Consider the following 22,783-nt stretch of genomic DNA (forward strand, 5'->3'; position numbering starts at 1 on the left):
CTTTTTCGTAGCACATCACATCCCACAAATTCTGGAATTTTGGAAACTATGGAACCCGTTCTAGTGACTGGCTGGTCCTTAACCCTGTGTGAAGCCCAAATGAAATTGACATGAGCAACTTCAGAGGCCAGAATGTGGGACCTATAAACACATTTTACTATCCAATAGCATTGTGAGGCTGAACACAAAAGATGTGCTCTCCCTCTCCCCCCTCTCTCCTCTCTCCCCGCTTTCTCTCTCTCCCCCCTCCCCCCCTCTCCCTCTCCCCCATCACCTCTCTCTCTCCCCCCCCCCGTCCCCCCCCCTCTCTCTCTCTCCCCCCCGTCCCCCCCGCTCCCCCCCCCCCCTCTCTCTCTACCTTCCACAGCAGGAACACCAGCAGAGCCAACATGAGGATCCCGGCAAGAACAGCGACCAGGATGATCCACCAGGGGGCGCCACCGTACTGGGCCACCGTCTTCTCCGGGAACACGGTCACTCTCACCTGCGACCAACCAGAAGCAGAAACAAGAGTTATGATGATTCCTGATTCGTCGACGATTCCGTCACTCAAACAAGCTGCTTCTATAGTCCATCTGTTCTCAGTGCAGCATCCAAGGAAGTCCAGACCTATCTATAAACACAGACAAATGTTTTTTATTCTTTCTCTATTTCTGTTCTACATTATCACATGAGCAACATTCTATTTATACATAGATTTATTTTATTTTATTTATTTGCATTTATTTTGTACCTTTATTTATAGATTGGGACACAATAAGAGGAATATCACATAAAGGTGTGCCCTGTTGACATATTACAACTATATTACATGTGTATGCTGTATATAAAAACAACCACTTTAAGTGCATCAGTATATACGTATGATCTACAACCACTTTGTCGACTTGTAACTGATTTTATATTGTTGAGCCTATGTGGATGAAACTTCTGTCTCGTCTCGTAAGCTGGTCATCGCTGTACATGAGGGAAACCTCAGTGTCTCACGAGTTTAAATATAAAGGTTTAAAATTAAGTCATACTTTTAAGGCGAATGAAGGAAGTCCTTCATTCCGACAGCCGTCAGACTTTACAACGCATCACTGTGCCTCACTGCATCACTGAGCACAGAGTGGCAGTTACCGTCTTCCTGGACTCTTACTTTTAAAACAACATTGTTAAATATTACACTTACTGTACACTTACTGTAGATTTCTGTATATTTTATATTAGAACGTATATACATAACATAGGAAATGTAAATCCCGGACCGTATTTTATTATTATTATTTTATTCTTAGGCTTATTTTATTCTTTATTCTTAGGCTTATTTAAAAAAAAATATTCTTATTCGTGACTTTGTTCCGTCTACCTAAATTTTTACTGTGAGCGATTTGTAGTGCCAAATTTCCCTCGGGATGATTCAAGTATTTCTATTCTATTCTATTCTAAATAACGACCAATGTTGAGTCTCTAGTCTTACCGGGGGCTGTAATGCAGAAAGAGATCGATTTTGGTTGGGTCTAATCTGTGTCCAGGGATGTGCACAGGATTTTAGAGGGGCAGGTGCTCAAAGGCTGAAAAGGGCACTATACCTGTGTATGTTTTAACCGAGCGCGAGTAGCGCGCATGCCCGATTTTTAAGGGCCCTTTTCGGGCGGGGGGGGGCCCCCTTTTTATGCTTTTTGGGGGGTTTTGGTGATCAAATATTGAACTATAATAATCAGTGCAGGAGCTCACTTATCCTTGAAAGACACTTTTATCACTGACTTAAAAGGCCCATACATCTCCATAAATGTTCAGGGGGGGAGGGAATAAGTGCTTACCCTACAGACCCCAAGAAGTGCTGTATATTCTGTATTGTTTAATATAAATGAATTTTTTATTCCAATCCCGATTTGTATTTGAGATTCCCAAATCCCATCGGACTTGACTTCTTCGTGTCCCTCAGTGAGTGTAATACCAGCATTCAACGGTATGGGCCACAGCGGTTTCTATCACCATCATCATCATCACCACCACCCACGCTATGCATAAAATATATAGGTCCGCGGAGAGGCACGCTGAGGAGGCCGTGCAAACTGCAATGGAATATGGGGCATCTCTCTCTCTTTACCTAATATTTTGATTCTATCCTGACATTTTTCAGTTGGAAGGGCAGTCTATATGCGTAACGGTAAAAAAGTTTAAATAAAATATTATTTACATTTTTTAAAGGGCACTTTTTTACGAGGCTCAAAGGGGCAGGTGCTCAAACACCCCTTGGGCTCTATGTGTGCACGTGCCTGTCTGTGTCTAATGAATGGTTTCTTGTGTTTGGGTTATGTGTTGATTTGGAATGTCTTTGTCTAGTGGTTATGAGGAGTATTAGAGTATGGAATGTTGTGCTGTTTTTTGAGCACGCTTTAGTTTTCTCTGAGATGTCTCCGTTTGTTGTTTTATTGATATTTGTTGTTTTATCGATATTTGATTTGTTCTATTATGTTTGTATATTTGTTATTGTTCTATATTTGTTTGTATGTCTGATTTTGGCTTTGTTTAATGTTCTATATTCGTTTGTATATTTTATTGGTGTTTTATTGATATTTGTTTTGTTTTTTTATGTTGTTTTATTGATTATTCTTGTTTGATTTGTACATGTTTGTATCCAGACCCCAGGAAGAGTAGTCGCTGCTGAGGCCGTGACTAATGTCAGATCTGAAATAAAGAAATAAAGAAATTACCGAAGTCTCTGCGTTTCTCAGCACCACGTTCTCAGCCGGAGCGTCGAGGCGGAGCGACGCCTTCACTATTATGTCCAGGTAGTTAAAAGAGGCATAATTCTGCACGGAGGGAAACAGTCAGTTAGGAAGTCAGTTAAGTGAGTTGGCCACATGTTATTAATGAGGCTTAACGTGCACATCTGTCTGAAATATACCTGCATATAATCCTTCTATATATATATGTAACGGTTGTCACATCGTCACCGTAAACTTCGATTCCCCCGAGGGAGTTTCGAACCCGGGTCTATCCCACACCGCGGGCAACAGCACAGACCGCTATACGAAGAGGTGAACTCACTGCTTTGTGACGTGTCTGTGTGTCTTTTGAGGGTGAGAGTGAGTTTAACCCATATAGCGCCGCTACTCACCCCAGTCACTTCACAACATCTGAAGTCCTTCGTGACTGCGCTTCGCGGTACCATCCATTACATATATACCTACTTATACACCAGCATATAATCCATATAACTCTGTATGGTAGCATGTACAATAATGTGGTATATACCGTATATATATATTTATTCTTACCATATATATATATATATATTAGAGGTGGGCATAGATAATTTTTTTTAATCTAGATTAATCTATCTGCAATCCTGGATTTAATCTAGATTAATCTAGATTAAAATGGCTAAAAAGAAGAAAAAAAAACCTGCCGAAGGCATTCAAAATATGTGTGTTCTACCCAAATAATGACCAGAAGTAAGTCCTTACTTTTTCTTTCCTCCTTATGTTTCTCAGGCCAGGTGGCCCATTACACCATGAGCCCATCTACCGTTTCCAAAATGCATTACAGACTGTTTGAAAAAGCTGTTTTGCTATGATAATTGGTAATGAAATATCAAAATAATGTTCAATAAGATGTACTTGTGTTTAATAAGTTGTTTTATTCAGAAGTTAACACAAATAAATAATATTACCAGTACAGTACAGTATCTAGCACTCTCAGGAGCAAAACAGAAAGAATCATTTCAAACTTGAACTATGTGACATGGCTTGAATCAACTGCTCCAGTGGAGTTGCTCAGTGGCCAATGGTGTCAACTGTGGTTGTACTGGGCAGCTCCCAGGTGTGAATGGAACTGTGTGAATGTGAAGCAGGGCGTTCCTGAAAAAGAGCATCTGTGCTCAGCGAACCTACCCTGGGTAAATAAAGGTTTTTTTTTTAAGATTAATGCGTTAATTATATTATCGCGCGATACTAGTATAGCGTTAACGCAGCACGTTAACGCCGTTAACGGCCCAGCTCTAATATATATATATATATATATATATATATATATATATATATATATATATATATCCACAGCTGTCTGTACATACCTGCATATAATCCTTCTATAGACCTACTTATACACCATATAATCCATATAACTCTGTATGGTAGCATGTACAATAATGCGGTATATACTGTATATATATTTATTCTTACCGTATGTAACGGATGGTATCGTGAAGCGCAGTCAAGAAGTGCTGGGGTGAGTAGCGGTGCTATGGGTTAAACTCACTCTCACATCCTCAAAAGACGCATAGACCCATTACTTATGGCGCTTTTCCACTGCATGGTACCTACTCTACACTACTCTACTCTACTCGGTATTTTCGGTTTTCCATTACCAAAGTACCTGGTACTACCTGGTACCAGGTACTTTTTCTGGTACTTTTTTAGTCCCTGCTCGACTCTGGTTCCAAGCGCGAGCCAAGCGGGTAGAACTGGTACCATAAATGTCACGTGAAAAACTGCAGACCACTGATTGGTCAGAAGAGAGACGCGTCACTGTTTAGAGAGTCTGAACAAAAACAGAGCCGCCATCTTGAATGTCTCGCATAGGATTTCATTATGGTTGCAGCAGGCACAAGTTCAATAAACAAACAATACAGTCACTGTGTATTCTGCCTCATTTATTGATTAAACAAAACCGACGTCAACACAATTTGCCACCGAGCGGAGAGTTTAGTCTCGCAAAAAGATCGCTGACTTGTTAAGGCTTATGTTGTGCTAGCGTTTTAGCATGGCTATCGTACATAGCGCGATCAATATAACTCGCTATTGATTGTTTGTATGAGTAACGTTAATGCTAATAGAATAGACACAACGTGAGGTAATCACCATCCATTTTAAACCGGTTATTACCTAATGCTAACGTTAGCAAATAGACGCGACTGGTAACGTTACAGCTTGTTAGCCTAATGCTAACGTTAGCATAGACAGCCTAGCTAACGTTAACGCTTGTAGAATAGACACAATGAGAGGTAACGTTAGCGTTATCAGAATAGACACAACGAGAGTCTCGTTAATGTTGTTATTGATTGATTGATTGAAAACTGTGTTTTACTCTGGCTTGCGCCTACTAGCTCATGACACGGACATAGCTATGCTGGTGGAGCTCTCACAGAGCTATGGAGCTCTCAGCTGTACACCAGCAGCCCCGCCTCCCCACACGGAGACAAACTGAGTACTTTATTTTAGTACCTGCAGTGGAAAAGGAACCAAGTACCAGGTACCTAAAGCGAGTAGAGTAGAGTAGAGTAGGTACCATGCAGTGGAAAAGCGCCATTAGAAGTGAATTCACCTCTTGGTATAGCGGTCTGTGTTGCTGCCCGTGGTGTGGGAGACCGGGGTTCGACTCCCACTCGGCGCATCAAAGTTTGGAGGTGACGTTGTCACAACCGTTACATATATATATATCTACAGCTGTCTGTACATACCTGCATAATAATCCTTCTATAGACCTACATATACACCATATAACCCATATAACTATGATAGCAAGTTCAATATTGTTATATACAGTATATATATATTTATTCTTACATGTCTGTACACAGGGCCGCCTGGGAGAAATGCGAGGCCCTGTGCGAGATTTAACGCGAGGCCCCCCCCCCCCCCCCCCCCCAAAGGTAAAAAAAAAAAAAAATAAATAAATTATATATATATATATATATATATATATATATATATATTTTTTTTTTTTTATATATACAGTCAACATATTCTTAAATAATAGCGCTGCCCGAGGCGGGGCATGATACAGTCAACATATAGCAAAAGAGAGAGCGAGAGAGAGCTCCTGTTCTACAGTCAATATACAGTGTACAGAGAGAGAGAGAGAGAGAACATGTGTTTGTCATGTGTGTGTGTGTTAGAGAGAGACTAGAGCATGTATGACAGATTCAAAAGGACAAAGATCAAAAGAGAGAGAGAGAGAGAGAGAGAGAGAGACACATTGGAAAGAAATTGAAATGCTATTTGGCCCTAAACAGAGAGTACACAGTGGCAGAATACCTGAGCACTGTGACTGAAGATCCTTGAGCACAGCCTAGCCATCGAGAAAGGCCGCCATAGGCAGACTGTGTGTGTTAGAAAGAGAGAGAGAGAGAGAGAGAACATGTGTGTTTGTCATGTGTGTGTGTGTTAGAGACTAGAGCATGTATGACAGATTCAAAAGGACAAAGATCAACACTTAAATCCAACAAGAAGAGCAGGGTATACCAGAGAAACCAAAGCAAGGAGCCAATGGCCGACATCAGCTAAATAGGCTAGCCAGGTACTCTGTGACACCAGGCCACACACAGCTTTGGCCAATGGCCCAACGCTACACAAGCTACACAAGCTACACAAGCTACACCATTCACACACAGCACATGTCGTATCTCCAAATGTTGTGAAGTAGCATATGTTTTGCCTGGAAAAAAACATCGTTATTAACAAAACATTCGGGAGGGGAAGGAAGTAAGAGTGGGGTAATGTCATGACATTTTCATTAATCTTAGTTACCTGCACGAGGGCGCAGGGCGAAAGGCCGCAACACAGGTCTCCACGTTGACGAAAGGCCTCAGCGCGCCTCCCTCCACCTTCGCTCCCCACCCCTCCCTCCTGGTATAGTACGGGGGGCCACGGCTCCGGCCGAGGAGACTGGGTGTGGGGAGGACGTGGTGGGCCGACAGCCAGCCAGCCAGCCCACACATGGCGTCTGGCTAACAGTTAGCTCAATCAGGCACGTGGCTCTATGTAGCTGCATACAGCCAGGTGCTCTCACCACCAGCACCAGGCACACACCGTTAGCGTTAGCTACTAGTAGTATTAGCTAGTCGACCAGGCTCCAGAGAGAGAAAGACAGATCCACGGCGGGTATATAATCATATGTTGACTCACGGTCACTCACCATAACGCAGTATCAACGTGGAAGGAGACTTTCTTGGCCCCACGGTGTAATTTCTTCTTCTTCTTCTTCGAGTACTTTCCGGCAGACTGGACACCTTTCGGCGTATTGCTTCTTTTGAAAAGACATCCACTCGCCTCGCCTCGCTCCTCTGGATAGGTTAGCTAACGTTAGTTAGCCGTTAGCTAAGCTAGCTACTAGCCGGCGACAGCATCATGGCTATCCCGACTGAACCACACGGGATAGCACTCAATATTATAACGTAGCTAAAGCTAACTAGCTGTCCCTGTCTTTAGCCGGGATGGCTAGCCTGACTGAACTGTCTAACATGCAACAACTTTCATCTTCAGTCCATCTGCCGAACGATGTCCTCTTCACCTTGGCTCGGATAAACTCCAATGCTGCACGCGCGCCGCGCGGAATAGTCAGACGCTTTAGAATAGTGTAACCCCTCCCCTCATTGAAACCAATGCCTGCTGCAGAGCACCAGAGCTCCAATAGTGACCCAGGTGCAGACCCAGGAACAAGTCATTCTACAAACGTGTCTAATGTGAAATATATAAGCATATAAGCAAAACTAGATTTTAGGTCTGTGATGAAAAAGGGCCTCGCGGGAAGGGGGGCCTCGCAAAAAAATAAAAAAAAAAATAAAAAAAAAATAATAAAAAATAATAAAAAAAATTAATAATTTTTTTTTTTTATTATTTTTTTTTTTTTTGCGAGGCCCCCCTTCCCGCGAGGCCCTGTGCGACCGCACTGCTCGCACACCCCCTGAGGCGGCCCTGTCTGTACATATAATCCTTTTTGCATATCTGTAGATACTATATACCTGTACACAGGGCCGCCTCAGGGGGTGTGCGAGCAGTGCGGTTTTTAATTTTTTTTGCGAGGCCCCCCTTCCCGCGAGGCCCTTTTTCATCACAGACCTAAAATCTAGTTTTGCTTATATGCTTATATATTTCACATTAGACACGTTTGTAGAATGTGTCTGACTTGTTCCTGGCTCTGCGGCTCTGCAGATACACTATTGGCTCTGCAGATACACTATTGGAGGCAGCTCTGAGGCTTGCAGCAGAATTGGTTTCAATGAGGGGAGGGGTTACAGGTAAGGTAGAGTCTGACTATTTCGCGCGTGCAGCATTGGAGGTTATGCCAGCCAAGATGAAGAGGACATTGTTCGGCAGATGGACTGAAGATGAAAGTTGTTGCATGTTAGACAGTTCAGTCAGGCTAGCCATCCCAGCTAAAGACAGGGACAGCTAGTTAGCTTTAGCTACGTTATAATATTGAGTGCTAACGTGTGGTTCAGTCGGGATATAGCCATGATGATGTCGGCTAGTAGCTAGCTTAGCTAAAGGCTACACGAGGTACAGGGATTATCTAATTCAGCGCTATTCAGAGGAGCGAGGCGAGTGGATGTCTTTTCAAAAAAAGGAGAAGAGAACTTGTGAGCAGATAAATCTGTTAGGCAGCAATACGCCGAAAGGTGTCCAGTCTGCCGGAAAGTACTCGAAGAAGAAGAAGAAGAAAAAATTACACCGTGGGCCAAGTCTCCTTCCAACTTTACCATTGGCGCCGCCGCGCCGCATTCATTGATACTGCGTTATGGTGAGTCAACCTATGATTATATACCCGCCGTGGACCTGACCTATCTATCTTTCTCTCTCTCTGGAGCCAAACTGGTCGACTAGCTAATATATAGTACTACTAGTAGCTAACTGTGTGTGCCTGGTGAGAGCACCTGGCTGTATGTAGACAGTAGCCGCATAGCTTGTTAGCTGTTAGCTAACGCAGAAGCAAGCTATGCGGCTACTACATACAGCCAGGTGCCTGATTGAGCTAACTGTTAGCCAGTTAGCTGTTTAGCGTCAGCTGGGAACGTTCGTTTGATGCTATCAGTTAGCCTTGAGAATAGCAGGCCCTGGCACTCTGACTACGACATCATCTTTGACAGAAGATGTAGTCGGGCCTGCACCATGACAAGGCTCTGGCCATAGCTTTGTCCCGACAGCGAGAGGCCTTTCGTCAACGTGGAGACCTGTGTTGCGGCCTTTCGCCCTGCGTTCCTCGTGCAGGTACGATGTCATGACATTACCCCACTCTTCCTTCCTTCCCCTCCCGAATGTTTTGTTAATAACGATGTTTTTTCCCAGGCAAAACATATGCTACTTCACAACATTTGGAGATACGACATGTGCTGTGTGTGAATGGTCGTTTGGGTAGCGTTGGGCCGTTGGCCAAAGCTGTGTGTCACGTGGCCTGGTGTCACAGTACCTGGCTAGCCTATTTAGCTGATGTCGGCCATTGGCTCCTTGCTGCTTTGGTTTCTCTGGTATAGACCCTCTTCTTGTTGGATTTAAGTGTTGATCTTTGTCCTTTTGAATCTCTCATACATGCTATAGTCTCTCTCTAACACACACACACATGACAAACACACATGTTCTCTCTCTCTCTCTCTCTTTCTAACACACACAGTCTGCCTATGGCGGCCTTTCTCGATGGCTAGGCTGTGCTCAAGGATCTTCAGTCACAGTGCTCAGGTATTCTGCCACTGTGTACTCTCTGTTTAGGGCCAAATAGCATTTCAATTTCTTTCCAATGTGTCTCTCTCTCTCTCTCTCTGTACACTGTATATTGACTGTAGAACGGGAGCTCTCTCTCGCTCTCTCTTTTGCTATATGTTGACTGTATCATGCCCCGCCTCGGGCAGCGCTATTATTTAAGAATATGTTGACTGTATAAAAAAAATATATATATATATATATATATATATATTTTTTTTTTACCTTTGGGGGGGGGGGGCCTCGCGTTAAATCTCGCACAGGGTCTTGCATTTCTCCCAGGCGGCCCTGCCTGTACATATCCCTTACCTACTAGTTGCTGGTCAGTACTATCATAGTGTCTTTATACCTGTGTCACTGTACATATTAATACTACAACTCTGTACATACATCTGATTAGCACTATACTTAGTAGTACTCATTTATATATTCTATACCCAATTTAATCACCTGTACATTCTATATTACTATTGCATTTTACTGTTACATTTGCACTCTGGTTGGATAAGAAAAATAAGATAGTTATTAAGATAGTAAGAAGATATTCCTTTATTGATCCCCTTGGGGAAATTCTGGAAAAGTATTGTCAGAAGCGGGATTTGAACCCACACCTACATTCGGAGACCAGAAATCCCTTTAACCAGGAGTCTGGTGCCTTAGACCGCTCGGGCAACCTGACAACTGTAAATCCAGAACCTCTTTTAGTTGTACTGTACTTGTGCTGCACACTTTTCATTTGGAATATATTTGGAAAACCACCTACACCTGAATATGGCCAAGATCAAGGAGCTCCTGATTAGCACTATTACTATTACATACTCAGTAGTAATCATTTAAATATTATCTTATCGTATTGCATATCTTATCTTAATGTAAACGAGTCATTAAACACTTGAACGCGTCACCTCCAGGAATGTCGAGTTCCACAGTCGAGATCTCAGCGAAATGGTTGCCCTACTGTCCAGGCCCAGTAGGGGGCACTTCAGCAACACACATTTAGCATCGTACCCATTGCCACACATCTGAGAAGAAGAGAGAGCGTCGTTATGACAGGTGAAACCATAGATATATATATATCTATGGGTGAAACGTCTAGATCTCTTCTATAGGGAGGTGGCGTGATTACCAAACCAAGCCGCATTTCTCGGAGACGCTCTCTGATTGGCCGATGTCAGTTTCTACACTGGTTAAGCTTAGGCACTCTTTCGAAGTTGGTTAAGGTTAGAGTTTGTCTTAGAGCATGGCGATAGAACGCCAGGTAGTTTGCAGGCTGTTCAACGCGGAAATGGGCAAAGACACAGCTCATCACGCTAAGAACCTAGGCGTCCACAAAGACGACTTCAAACTGGAAATGGTAACTACAGATGAGGTACTCAAAAAACTGAGCGCCCTCCAACCTAACAAGGCCACTGGCCATGACAAAATCCCCTCCAAATTCCTCAGAGACTCAGCAGCCGCCATCACCCAAGTCATCACACACATAATAAACCTCTCCATAAAACAGGGACACGTCCCCAAGGACTTCAAATTGCGAGAGTAACACCCCTGCACAAAAAGGGCAGCAAATTAGACACAGGCAACTACCGCCCTGTTTCTATCCTTACATCCATCTCGAAAGTCATGGAAAAAATAGTATACGAACAGATTGAAAAGTACCTCGCGGAAAAAAATCTAATCTACGAATTCCAATCTGGCTTCAGAACATCCAACTCCACTGACACATGCCTTCTCTATTTGAACGACCACATCAAACAAGAGGTGGATGCGGGCAAATACTGCGGCATGGTCATGCTGGGCCTACAAAAGGCCTTCGACACTGTCAATCACACCATTCTGATTGACAAGCTAAAAGCAATTGGTTTTGATAGTCTATCAGTGAGCTGGATACAATCCTACCTGGAGGGGAGAGAACAGATGGTGGAGGTAAACAGTACCCTATCCCCCCCCCTCACAGTGAGCTGTGGTGTTGCACAAGGAAGCATACTAGGACCGCTATTATTCCTAATTTATGCAAATGACATGTCATCAGCTTGTGACTGCAACTTGTTCCTGTTTGCTGACGACTCAGCCCTGCTGGTCTCTGACAAGAACAAGTTACAAGTTGAAAAAGCCCTCAGCTCGGAACTAGGCAAAATCTGCATATGGCTCGCCGACAACAAACTATCATTACACATGGGCAAAACAGAGTCCATTCTCTTCGGTTCAAATAACAAACTCAGCAAGACCGACGGCTTCTCGGTTACAGTGGGTGACAATATTGTCACAAGGAAAGATGAAATTACCTACCTGGGTTCCATCCTAGAGGCTAATCTTTCCTGTGACAAGATGGCATCCAATGTAATAAAAAAAGTCAACCAACGAACTCGATTTTTGTACCAGATCTCCTCCCTGGTAAACAAGAATACCCTGAAGACTCTGGCAGGAGCACTCATTCAAGGGTACTACGACTATGCTTGCACCTCATGGTACCAAAGCACCTCAAAGGCACTAAAAAAACAAATTACAAACATCTCAAAACAAGCTAGTCAGACTACTGCTTGACCTGACTCCTAGAACCCACCTCACCCCTGCCCACTTTGACAACCTAGGATGGCTTAGAGTAGACGAGAAAGTACAGCAACTTGCAATGGGCCTGGTCTACAAGATACACTACGTGACCAAGGTACCCATGTACATGTCAAAATACTTCCCAAAGGTCAGTGAATACCACGATCACAACACCAAAGGGAGCTCCACAAATCATGTTAAACCCAGATTCGGCTCAAACAAGGGACTAAACACGTTTCGCAATTATGCCACATCAATGTGGAACGCCCTACCCAAAGCTGTAAAGGAATGTGAATCACTACCCACTTTCAAAAACACTACAGGGAGACTGCAATTCAAAACTGGCCCCTACAAATGTCCTAACCCAGTTGTACAGTAAATTACCAAGTATGGCTTTGTCAGTATTCCAATGTACAGTGTCACCCCCCCCCCCCCTACCCAACCCCCCCCCCCCCCCACCTCCAATGTACAGCCCCCACCCACCCACCCACCCAACCCCACCCCACCCACCCAACCTCCTCCAATGTACAGTTTCTACGTCAAATGTATATACACTCTTTTTCGGGACACTTTTTGTATCACAAACAGTACTGTATTTGCAAATCTGATATGTCATAAATGTATAGATGTAGCAGTACTGTCTATCTGTATGTCATGTATGTCATATATGTTATGATGAATTGAAAATGGGGGACCCTGATGTAAACAAGACGAAAGTCTTTCTCTGGTCTGCATCCCCTTAACAATTGTATGTATTGAGCTGTACTGTACTGTACCCATTCTGCAATCTGTTAATAAACTTTTCAATCAATCAATCAATTGGGCAAACATGTCAGTGGCCAATCAGAGAGCGTCAGTCAGTGCCAATCAGAGAGTGTCTCCGAGAAATGCGGCTTGGTTTGGTAATCACGCCTTCCGTAGTGGTTACGCCATTGCTGTTTCCGGCCGGTCCACCTGGCAAAATTGCAACGTATTTCCCAATTGCCCATTTCTAAATCGTCTCGTTTAAAACAAATAAAGCATGAACATTTGCATGGTGTACCTTTCTGTGCGTATTCATCCACAATCTATAGCTCAACATGAAAATATTCGCAATTAATCGTAAAAAAAATTGCCGAATTTTATTTCAACCAAAATTGCTTAAACAATAATGTTAGTGATAGAAGGGAACTCATTTTGTGCAAAAATGGAAAGCTTTTCAATGTTCACGAGGCAGAATTGTTACAATAGCCAATAATCCATTTTCCCAATGATAAATCCCTATCCTACGGGTGGACCTCGCGGGCGGTCCAAAGTGACGTCAGACTACACCTCCCTATATAGATAATGTGGGTGGGTGAACACCAGAACTTACCAAGGTTTTGCGTTTTCTTTGGTCTGGTAATACATTTGCGATAAATCTGCCTCCTGGCGTTTGTCTTTGTCCAGTTTCCCGCTTCACCCTGGAGCTTGACGACTCCTGAAAACACAGCGGTTTCTGTCATTAGTGTCTCCAGTCAGAACAGAGCATGTGCTCTCATCACTCTCGACGTCTCTCAGCAAATTATAATTGTACATTGTATGGGACATTGTTAAACATTTTACAAAAGCTGAACACTTTAATCCAAACATTTTACAAAAGCTGAACACTTTTATCCAAAGCGACTTACAAGTTCTGTACGACAAGTCAGCAGGAAGGGTACAACTCTATCAGCTGAGTAACAATGTTCATCAAACAGTGCTGAAAATTGGGTGCTGCAGTGTGGAGTGCATAGCAGAGACATATTAGTATAGTAGGACTAGGAAGAGTGCATGATGGTATAAGACAGTATATATCAATATATTTCAGATATTGATTGAAGAAGTGTGCTTGTAGTGGACGGCGAAAGATTGGACGGGTTTCGGATGAACCCAGATGAAACCCCAGCGGTTGTTGAAACTGTATTTAGATAAGCCATTCTCAACCCCCACTCAAGCAAATGCGGTAAACCGCTAGAAACAAAGGAATTCGAAAGTCACACCCCACAGATGGAACGGTCACTCACCCTACTAACAGAGATCAGAGACAGCTGGTCTAACAGAGACCAGCACAAACTGGCTAAGGAAAATATAATTACATTATATTAGATTAGAATGAAAAACAATATTGGAATAATAACAAGATCATAGTAACCTATCTGAGGTATTAGAGCAAAGAAGATTTGAATACCATATAGGAATGTCAAACTGGTTAAGTAATAAAGCTATTTCACTCTGGTTGTAAAGCTTGCTAGAATATAAAACCAAGTAACTATTAATTCAGTATACTTTATATAGGAAATCTGGTATTAAAATATGGACAACTCCACATTGGGTAAATGCTGAATATATATGTAACTTATTACATTAACCATACAAATATAGAAAAGGTTTTAGAGTTAAGACTCTGTGCTCTTCAAGAAACCACAGCACACACCCGAGGAGAGACAGGGACGCCCCCCAGAAGATCATCTAATTGGGACCCAAGGAACAGAGAAAACTCCATATATAGAATCAAGAAAGCTAATTGGACCAAACGTATTATTAGAATGTGCTAGGATTGGTGGGAAATCAGAGTATTTAAGACAGAACACAGTGTTAATTCAGGAGGCCAGCCAGACGCACCCACCCACCCCAGGGGGTCTGCTGGTCTCCACCGCTGCCACAGACTGTACTGCTATTTTCCGCTACGTGAGTAAACTGTATATGGAATAATCACTGTTTGTGATAACTAGAGTATCTTAGACCAGGTTTAATCATGTGGTGGCAAAGAGTAAGATAGTCTATTCCATTGATAAACATGACTACTTGTATGTGCAAACCTGTCTTGATGTGAAGAGCCACCGTGAATGGGCTATATGATTATGTAAACCTCATCAATCCTTTTGTACAATCATGTCTTATGAAAAATGATGAATAATCCCAGTATGTAACTGATGCATTTTCACCTTTTGGCCTCTCGGCAATAAATACATGAGTTTGAATTCGAACTCTGTGGTCTGGACTGCACGTTTATTCCTTGCTGGCTATATTGGAAGTCAGATGAGGAGACCAAATTCTATCACTTATGATCTTTCCCTCCTTCCAGATAACAACCTCATTGTACTGTGATTAATCTAATGTATTGATTTAAGAATATACCACAGACCCTCCCGGAGCTCGGATAGGAGTAGGTCTGAGGAGGCCAGAAGATGCAGAGCGTAGGGGTCTTGAGGGTGTGTAGTTAGAGACCATTGACCGGAGGTTATAATAAGTTTAAGTTTATCTATTTTATTTTACCCAGGGACAGTGCACATTAATCAACATATTCAGTTTCCACATCAATGTAAATGTGCCAGAATTAGCTAATGAGCTAGTTTTCATCTGTAGTCCCTGCCTAACATGCATATCTTTATGGTGTGTGAGGAAACCAGAATACCCAGAGGAAACACACAGAGTACGGGGAGAACATGCAAACTCCACACAGAAAGGCCCCCCGCTGGGGTTTAGAACCCAGGACCTTCTTGCTGTGAGGCAGCAGTGCTAACGACTGTGCCACCATGCTGCCCATTAATCATGTAGTCTATTTTACACTGTATGTGCTGTATAACTGCTATTTCTATAAGTGTCTTTTGTATTTGTAGTGTCTTCATGTATTTACATACCTTGTAATTTTATTTGTTTGTTTGTTTGACGTGTTCTAATAATTTTTCCCCTACGTCTGTATCTTTTCTATTTTATTAAAACAAAGATTGTGTCCCCTTTCTCTGTTACCCTTCGAGAGGTCCTTTTGTCCTCTCACCAGGCCGTCGTAAAAAATAATCTGTTCTTAATTGACCTGCCTGGTTAAAGAAAGAAAGAAAAAAAACAGTTTATTGTAAATGTGTATTTTTTTTTTTTAGTACAATATTTGTATTGGGTTTTACAGTACACATTTCAGGTTTTCATTGTCGTCAGTTATTATTAATTCCTTTTCTCCACAAGATTATACGTATACCCACATACCCCCTCACCCCTCCCCTTTTCTCTCTCTTAGCATCTTTGATTTTGTTTTTACTGTTCTCATACAGAAATAATATGTACATTCATTGGTACCTCCATTAGAATAGCTCGTACACAAATATAAATAATTGAAAAGAAAAGAAAATGTACATAAAAATAAAAATAAAGAAATAAATAAAAATAAATGACATCTTTACAACACCTTCACTGACGTGCCTCCGGTCTCTCCCGGGGTCCGGGTCACGGCTGACCGCGGGGGAGAGCGGCGGGACTCATCCTATAGCAGCCCTCCTATATCTTCCCTTCTCAGATATTCATTAAATGGTTTCCATATATCCTCGTAAATCTCTATATTGTTCCTGAGGATATACGTTATTCTCTCCATAGACATGCATTGTGCCATGTTTTTAATCCAAGCACCGATTGTGGGTGCGTCTATTTTCTTCCAATTGAAAGCTATTGTTCTTTTTGCCTGTAGTATAGCTAAATCAATACATTTAAATTGTTTGGTTCTCAGGTTCAGATTTATTGGATATAAATGTAACAATATCATTTTGGAGTCTAGTGGGATATTCACTGACAGGATATCTTTGATTTTATTCACCACCTCCCCCCAGAACTTCTTGATTTTGTCACATTCCCAAATACAATGTATAAAAGTTCCCCGATCCTTGGTACATTTAAAGCACCTATCTGGTGTGTTGCTGTTGTATTTATTCAGTTTGACAGGGGTTATATAAGTCCACATCAGCCATTTGTATTGAAGTAGTTTTAAGCTAGTGTTGGCTGTTTGTGTCTGAGCCTCCTCGCATGCTCTGTTCCAGTCCTCGTTTGATATCTCCTCTCCCAAGTCCAGCCTCCATGACTCCAATCTAGATAATGACGTCTCGTCTGAACCAGATACAATCCAGTTATAGAACATTGATAACAGGCCTTTGCTATTGCAGTTCTTGATGATAATTTTTTCTAAAGATGAAAGTGTAGGAATTGCCAGTGATTGGTTTTGCAGAGAGGAAATGAAACTTCTCAGTTGCAAGTATTTAAAAAAAAAAATCCTTGGGATGCTGTATTTTATTGATAGTTCCTCAAAAAGTATCAAGACCCCATCTTTGTAAAGGTCAGATATTTTACTTATTCCTTCTTTTGTCCATAGTTTGAATCCGGCATCCAGTTTGCCTGGTTTAAATGAGACGTTTCCCCAGATTGGGCTGAATTGCGACATGGAGTTGTTTATTTTCATAAATTTCTTTACCTCATACCATACATTAATCATGTTGAGCACTATGGGGTGTGTAGTATGTTTTCTTAAATATTTTGGCTCAGCTGAATACATGTATAAATGTAGTGGTAGTTGCATTGGGTATGCTTCCACTCCCATCCATGATGGTGGTTCTTCCTTAGAAAAATAAAACATTATAGTTCTCAATTGTGCAGCCAGGTAATACCAATGAAGGTTAGGACAGGTCAACCCCCCTGCATCGAATGGAAGATACAACAGAGATAGGCGGACTCTAGGACATTTCTTGCGCCATATACATTTTGAGATGAGAGACGCAATCTTTCCGAACATTCTTACCGGTGGTGCCAGAGGGATATTTTGAAATAAGTATAGGAACTTTGGTAGTATGGACATCTTTAGTATGTTTACCCTCCCTATCACAGAGATGGGCAAGAACATCCATCTCTCTATGGATTTGAATACAGAGTCTATCATAGGTTCATAGTTTATTGATGCTATATTTTCTATTTGGGGTATTATTTTGATGCCCAGATAAGTGAAGCTGTTCGAGAGCTTGAAAGGAAATTCTTGTTGGTCAGCGTTTTTTCTCTCGTTGTCATTAAGCAGCATAAGTGATGATTTTGAGGCGTTTAGTTTATATCCGGAGATACTACCGAACTGATCAATTATATCGAGCAGTGCGGGTATCGATGTATCTAGGTTTTTTAGGAACAAAATGACATCGTCCGCAAAAAGGGCTATTCTGTGATCGTTATTACCGATTTCAATCCCATGTAGCTGTCTGTTAGCCCTGATTGCTATTGCTAACGGTTCGATAGCTAAAATGAACAGAAGCGGTGATAAAGACGAGCCTTGAGGGCAACCCCTGGTGATATTAAAGGGTTTAGATGTCACTTCGTTTGTTAGTACCTCAGCTACAGAGTTTAGGTGTAGTAATTTGATCCAGTTACAAAAGTAATTTCCAAATCCAAATCGATCAATAACATCAAAAAGATAAGCCCATTCCACCCTATCGAAGGCCTTCTCCGCATCGAGTGAGAGAAGACCTGTGTCCCTCTCTCCTTTTTGGTTGTATAGGATGTTGAAGACCCGTCTGACATTGTGAAATCCCTGTCTCCCTTTTATGAATCCATTTTGATCATCTCCCACTATCTCTGGGAGTACGTTCTCTATTCTTTTGGCCAAGATTTTACTAAGGATTTTGGTGTCGTTGTTTATCAAACTTATAGGACGGAGGTTCTCGCATTTAGTATTGGTTTTGCCTGGTTTTGGGAGCAGGATAATCAGGGCCTCTTTCATTGATGCGGGTAGGTAACCATTTTCAAAGGATTCTAGGTACATTTCAAAAAGGGGGGTCACTAATTTATCTTTAAAGTGTTTATATAGGTCAATTGAGAGGCCGTCTGGTCCCGCTGTTTTTCCAGGTTTTAATGCTCCTATGGTCTCTGATATCTCTGTTATGTTTAATTGTTCGTCCAGGTTTTTTTTCTTTCTTCAGAGATTTTGGGGATGTTAAGGTTATCAAGAAATTTAGTTTGTGTATCTTCACTAATGTTATATTCTGAGCTATATAGTTTTTCATAAAAGGTTCTAAATGTTGTGTTAATCTCTAATGGATCGATTATATTATTTCCATTGCCGTCCTCTATGTTAGTGATTGTCCTCTCAGTCTGTTGTTTTTTGATGCGCCATGCAAGGAGTCTACCAGGTTTTTCTCCTTGGTCGTAATAATTCTGTTTTAGCCTCATCACATTTGCAGCAGCTTTATGTTATCTCGTTGTATTGAGTTCTGAGTATTAATAATTGTTTTGAAATGAGATGTTCGTTCTGTCCTTTCTGAAACCTTTCATTCTCAAACATTTTTATTTTGGATTCCAGATCTCTAATTTCTTTCGTTCTTTCTCTTGTCGTTCTACTTGTGTAGCTTATAATTTGACCTCTAATATATGCCTTGAAGGCTTCCCATCTAATTGTGGCTGACGTTTGATTCGTGTTAATTTCAAAGTATATATCAATTTGTTCTCCCAAAAAAGTTAACATTTTGGATATTTCATCCATTTTGTTTGAAATCTCCATTTATGAGGTTTGTGTATCAGTTTTGGTTCCACATATACCATAGATACAGCTGCATGGTCTGATATGACTATGCTGTTGTGTTTACATCCTCTAATGTTAGGTAGTAGTTCTGTTGATATCAGGAAGTAGTCTATTCTGGAGTAACTTTTGTATGTACTCAAATAACAGGAAAATTCTTTCTTTGATGGATTTAGGTGCCTCCATATATCCAGTAGGTTCAGCTCTTTTATAAAATAGTGTAATGTTTTCCTGCATCTTGTGTGGGTGTTATCCACTCCGAATGATCTATCTTCCTTTGGGTCGAGGGTGCAGTTAAAGTCCCCAGCGATAATATATTTGCCTGGTAGTGTTGAGATTTTTAGAAATAGGTTATTATAGAAGTTAACGTCATCATTATTTGGTCCATATACGTTGATTAAATTGAGGTGTTCAGAGAGAAGGCGACCTTGTATAATCAAGAATCTACCATTAGGATCCTTTATCACCTCTTCAATTTGGAATGGGATAGACCTGTGTATAAGTGTCATTACACCTCTAGCATTGGTAGAGTATGATGTTGAGAAGACCTGTCCTGGCCACCTCCGTTGTATTTTAGGTGTGTCGTTCGCTAGTAAGTGTGACTCCTGTAAAAACACAATCTTGGCTTTTAGTTGTTTTATCCTGTTCATAACTTGTTTTACTTTAGTAAGCTTTTGAAGGCCTCTGCAGTTCCATGAAATATATTCAATTAAGGTATCTGCCATTTTGCATTAGTTGTTTTGTCTCCCTGAGACTGATGTAAAGATTCGGAAACAGTATAGAAATAAGAAAAAAATAAAAATAAAAACTAATAAAGTTGGTTGGTACCATAATACAGAGAGAGAAATTACCCTACCCCTAACATGCCCGAGTTGACCACTCGGGCAACCCTTAACCCTTACTAAGTAGCTTCCTTTTCGAGCTCGAAATATGTCCACATCACTGTGAGGAATCATATTTCCTTTACCTCTACTCTATACTACCTGAGGTGTGTGACCATTGGTACAAGAGAAATCAAAAATCAAACATGAACATCAAATATAAATCAAGTGTGTGAACTGTTAAAGGAAAACTCCAACATTTTGGGAAATTAGCTTATTTAACATCTTCCCTGGAGTTAGACAAGAAGATACATACCTTTTTTGTCTCTGTGCGTGCATTTTAGCTTTGGGAATAGACGCTCCGTTAGCATAGCTTAGCTTCATCACTGGAAGTGAGTAGGGGCCGGAGCCTTACAGTGCCTTACAGTGTATTGCAAGGTCTGACATTGACCAAACTTGATATGCATGACCTTGGTGGGCTCTAGGTCAACTCCTGAAAAGGGGGTCAATGTCAGACTTTGCAATCAAAAGTTAGGGGGCTAATAACCCTTGCCATAATTTCAGTGTGCCCCCTAACTTTTGATTGCAAGGTCTGACATTGACCCCCTTTTCAGGAGTTGACCTAGAGCCCACCAAGGTCATGCATATCAAGTTTGGTCAATGTCAGACCTTGCAATACACTGTAAGGCACTGTAAGGCTCCGGCCCCTACTCACTTCCAGTGATGAAGCTAAGCTATGCTAACGGAGCGTCTATTCCCAAAGCTAAAATGCACGCACAGAGACAAAAAAGGTATGTATCTTCTTGTCTAACTCCAGGGAAGATGTTAAATAAGCTAATTTCCCAAAATGTTGGAGTTCCCCTTTAAGCATTGGTATTACAGTACATATGTCTTATGTCCACCTAGAATATAACTTTTGGTACATTTGGTAAATGTGTATTTGTACCCCATGACGCCGTGTAATAATTCCAGTTTGTTAAAGAATAATGAGAAGAATTATTTCTAATTGTCTTGTCATTATTATGATTATTATTGGTGAAGTACTGTCCTGTGATGTCCTGTGTATTACAGTTGTCACTGTATTATGTTGTGTTCTGTTTAATTGAACATTGAAAATAATAAAAGAAATTTATAAAAGAAAATGAATAACGAGAAGAACAGCTGTGTACCTGAATGTGTTTGAGAGCGTTGATAAAAAAAAGCAGTTTATTGTAAATGTGTATTTGTACCCCGTGATGCTGTGTAATAAGTCCAGTATGTTAACCCTTTCACTGCCACACTACAGAAGGTTAACCCTTTACTATCACACTGTGATAGTAAAGGGTTAACCTTCTGTAGTGTGGCAGTGAAAGGGTTAACCTGCTGTTGTGTGGCAATGAAAGGGTTAACCTTCTGTGTATTGTCGCAGTTTGGTAGTGCGGCAGTGAAAGGGTTAAAGGAATAACGAGAAGAACAGCTGTACCTGAATGTGTTTGAGAGCATTGATCTCGGTCTCAGGGGAACAGGGCACCTCCTCCAGGCCCGTGGTGCTGACCTTCACCAGGTAGAGCAGCCACTTGCCGTCCACGTTCTCCTTGGGCCACTGGATGTTCAGGGAGGCCGTGCCGAAGATGTTCAGCGAGGCCGCACCGAAGGACTGCAGAGGCTTCCCCACGTTGTTGATCTGTGAGGGAGTCACGCAAGAGGTCACACAAGAGGTCACACAAGAGGTCACACAAACACATCTCTATGGGTCACACAAGAGGTCACACAAACACATCTCTACAGGTCACGCAAGAGGTCAACAAGAGGTCACACAAACACATCTCTACAGGTCACGCAAGAGGTCACACAAGAGGTCACACAAACACATCTCTACGGGTCACACAAGAGGTCACACAAGAGGTCACGCAAACACATCTCTACGGGTCACACAAGAGGTCACGCAAGAGGTCATACAAACATCTCTACAGGTACATTTTCGGAGATACTGTACAAGGTTTTTGCCCGACGTCAGCGATACAAATCTCACATGGCAAACCGAATAGATGCTAATGATACAATCAGGTCAGATGACAGCTATGACAACCAGAGATAACGAAATGTTTTTACTTACCATGAATTCATAGTTAATCAAACTTCCGATGTCATCCTCAGTCTTCATGGCGCTCTCTCCTTTCACTGCCCCTCCAAAGTAAACCTGAGAAGGTCTGGCCACCCTGGTGGAAAAACAAACAAAAAAGTATATATTCAATAAAAGAATGTATTGTATTGCCTATATTTATTGAGAGTAACGTATACTATAACTGATAGGGCATACAGACCCTCATCTGCTAAAATAATATGAAAACAGGAAACAAGAAACAGGATTGGAGGTTCAAGAAAAGGGGCAGGGTTTGAAATGTTGGTAGGAAATGCATGACGTGTCGTGAGAGAATAATACTACGAGTGTTTTCAGTAAACAGTTTCAACAATAAAACGACACATAGAATGTAGGCCAGGTCCCGACTAAGGATTTGTATAGTCGACTTTGATTGGCCAAAATTTGCCGATAGTCGACTGGTAGTCGCCCGAATGCACACAGATTTGGATCATTCCATTTGGGCTGTGGGGCTGCTTAATGTCTGAAGGAGTCGACTGAAGGCTTCTTGTCCTCT

General features: G+C 41.7%; 1 protein-coding gene across 1 annotated transcript in view; it reads right to left on the reverse strand.

Moving 5' to 3' along the window:
• Positions 1-22,783, reverse strand: part of itga6a (integrin, alpha 6a) — a 139,096-nt gene that overhangs the window by 2,063 nt on the left and 114,250 nt on the right. Inside the window, exons 19-24 of the mRNA XM_084314728.1 lie at positions 22,243-22,345; positions 21,610-21,810; positions 13,369-13,473; positions 10,373-10,489; positions 2,703-2,801; positions 359-484 (exon numbers count right to left, since the gene is read on the reverse strand). Coding sequence (XP_084170854.1) covers positions 359-484; positions 2,703-2,801; positions 10,373-10,489; positions 13,369-13,473; positions 21,610-21,810; positions 22,243-22,345 — 751 coding nt within the window. The remainder of the gene's footprint in view (positions 1-358; positions 485-2,702; positions 2,802-10,372; positions 10,490-13,368; positions 13,474-21,609; positions 21,811-22,242; positions 22,346-22,783) is intronic.

This window comes from Notolepis coatsorum, assembly GCF_963971535.1.
Source record: "Notolepis coatsorum genome assembly, chromosome: 5".
Lineage (NCBI taxonomy): Eukaryota > Metazoa > Chordata > Actinopteri > Aulopiformes > Paralepididae > Notolepis > Notolepis coatsorum.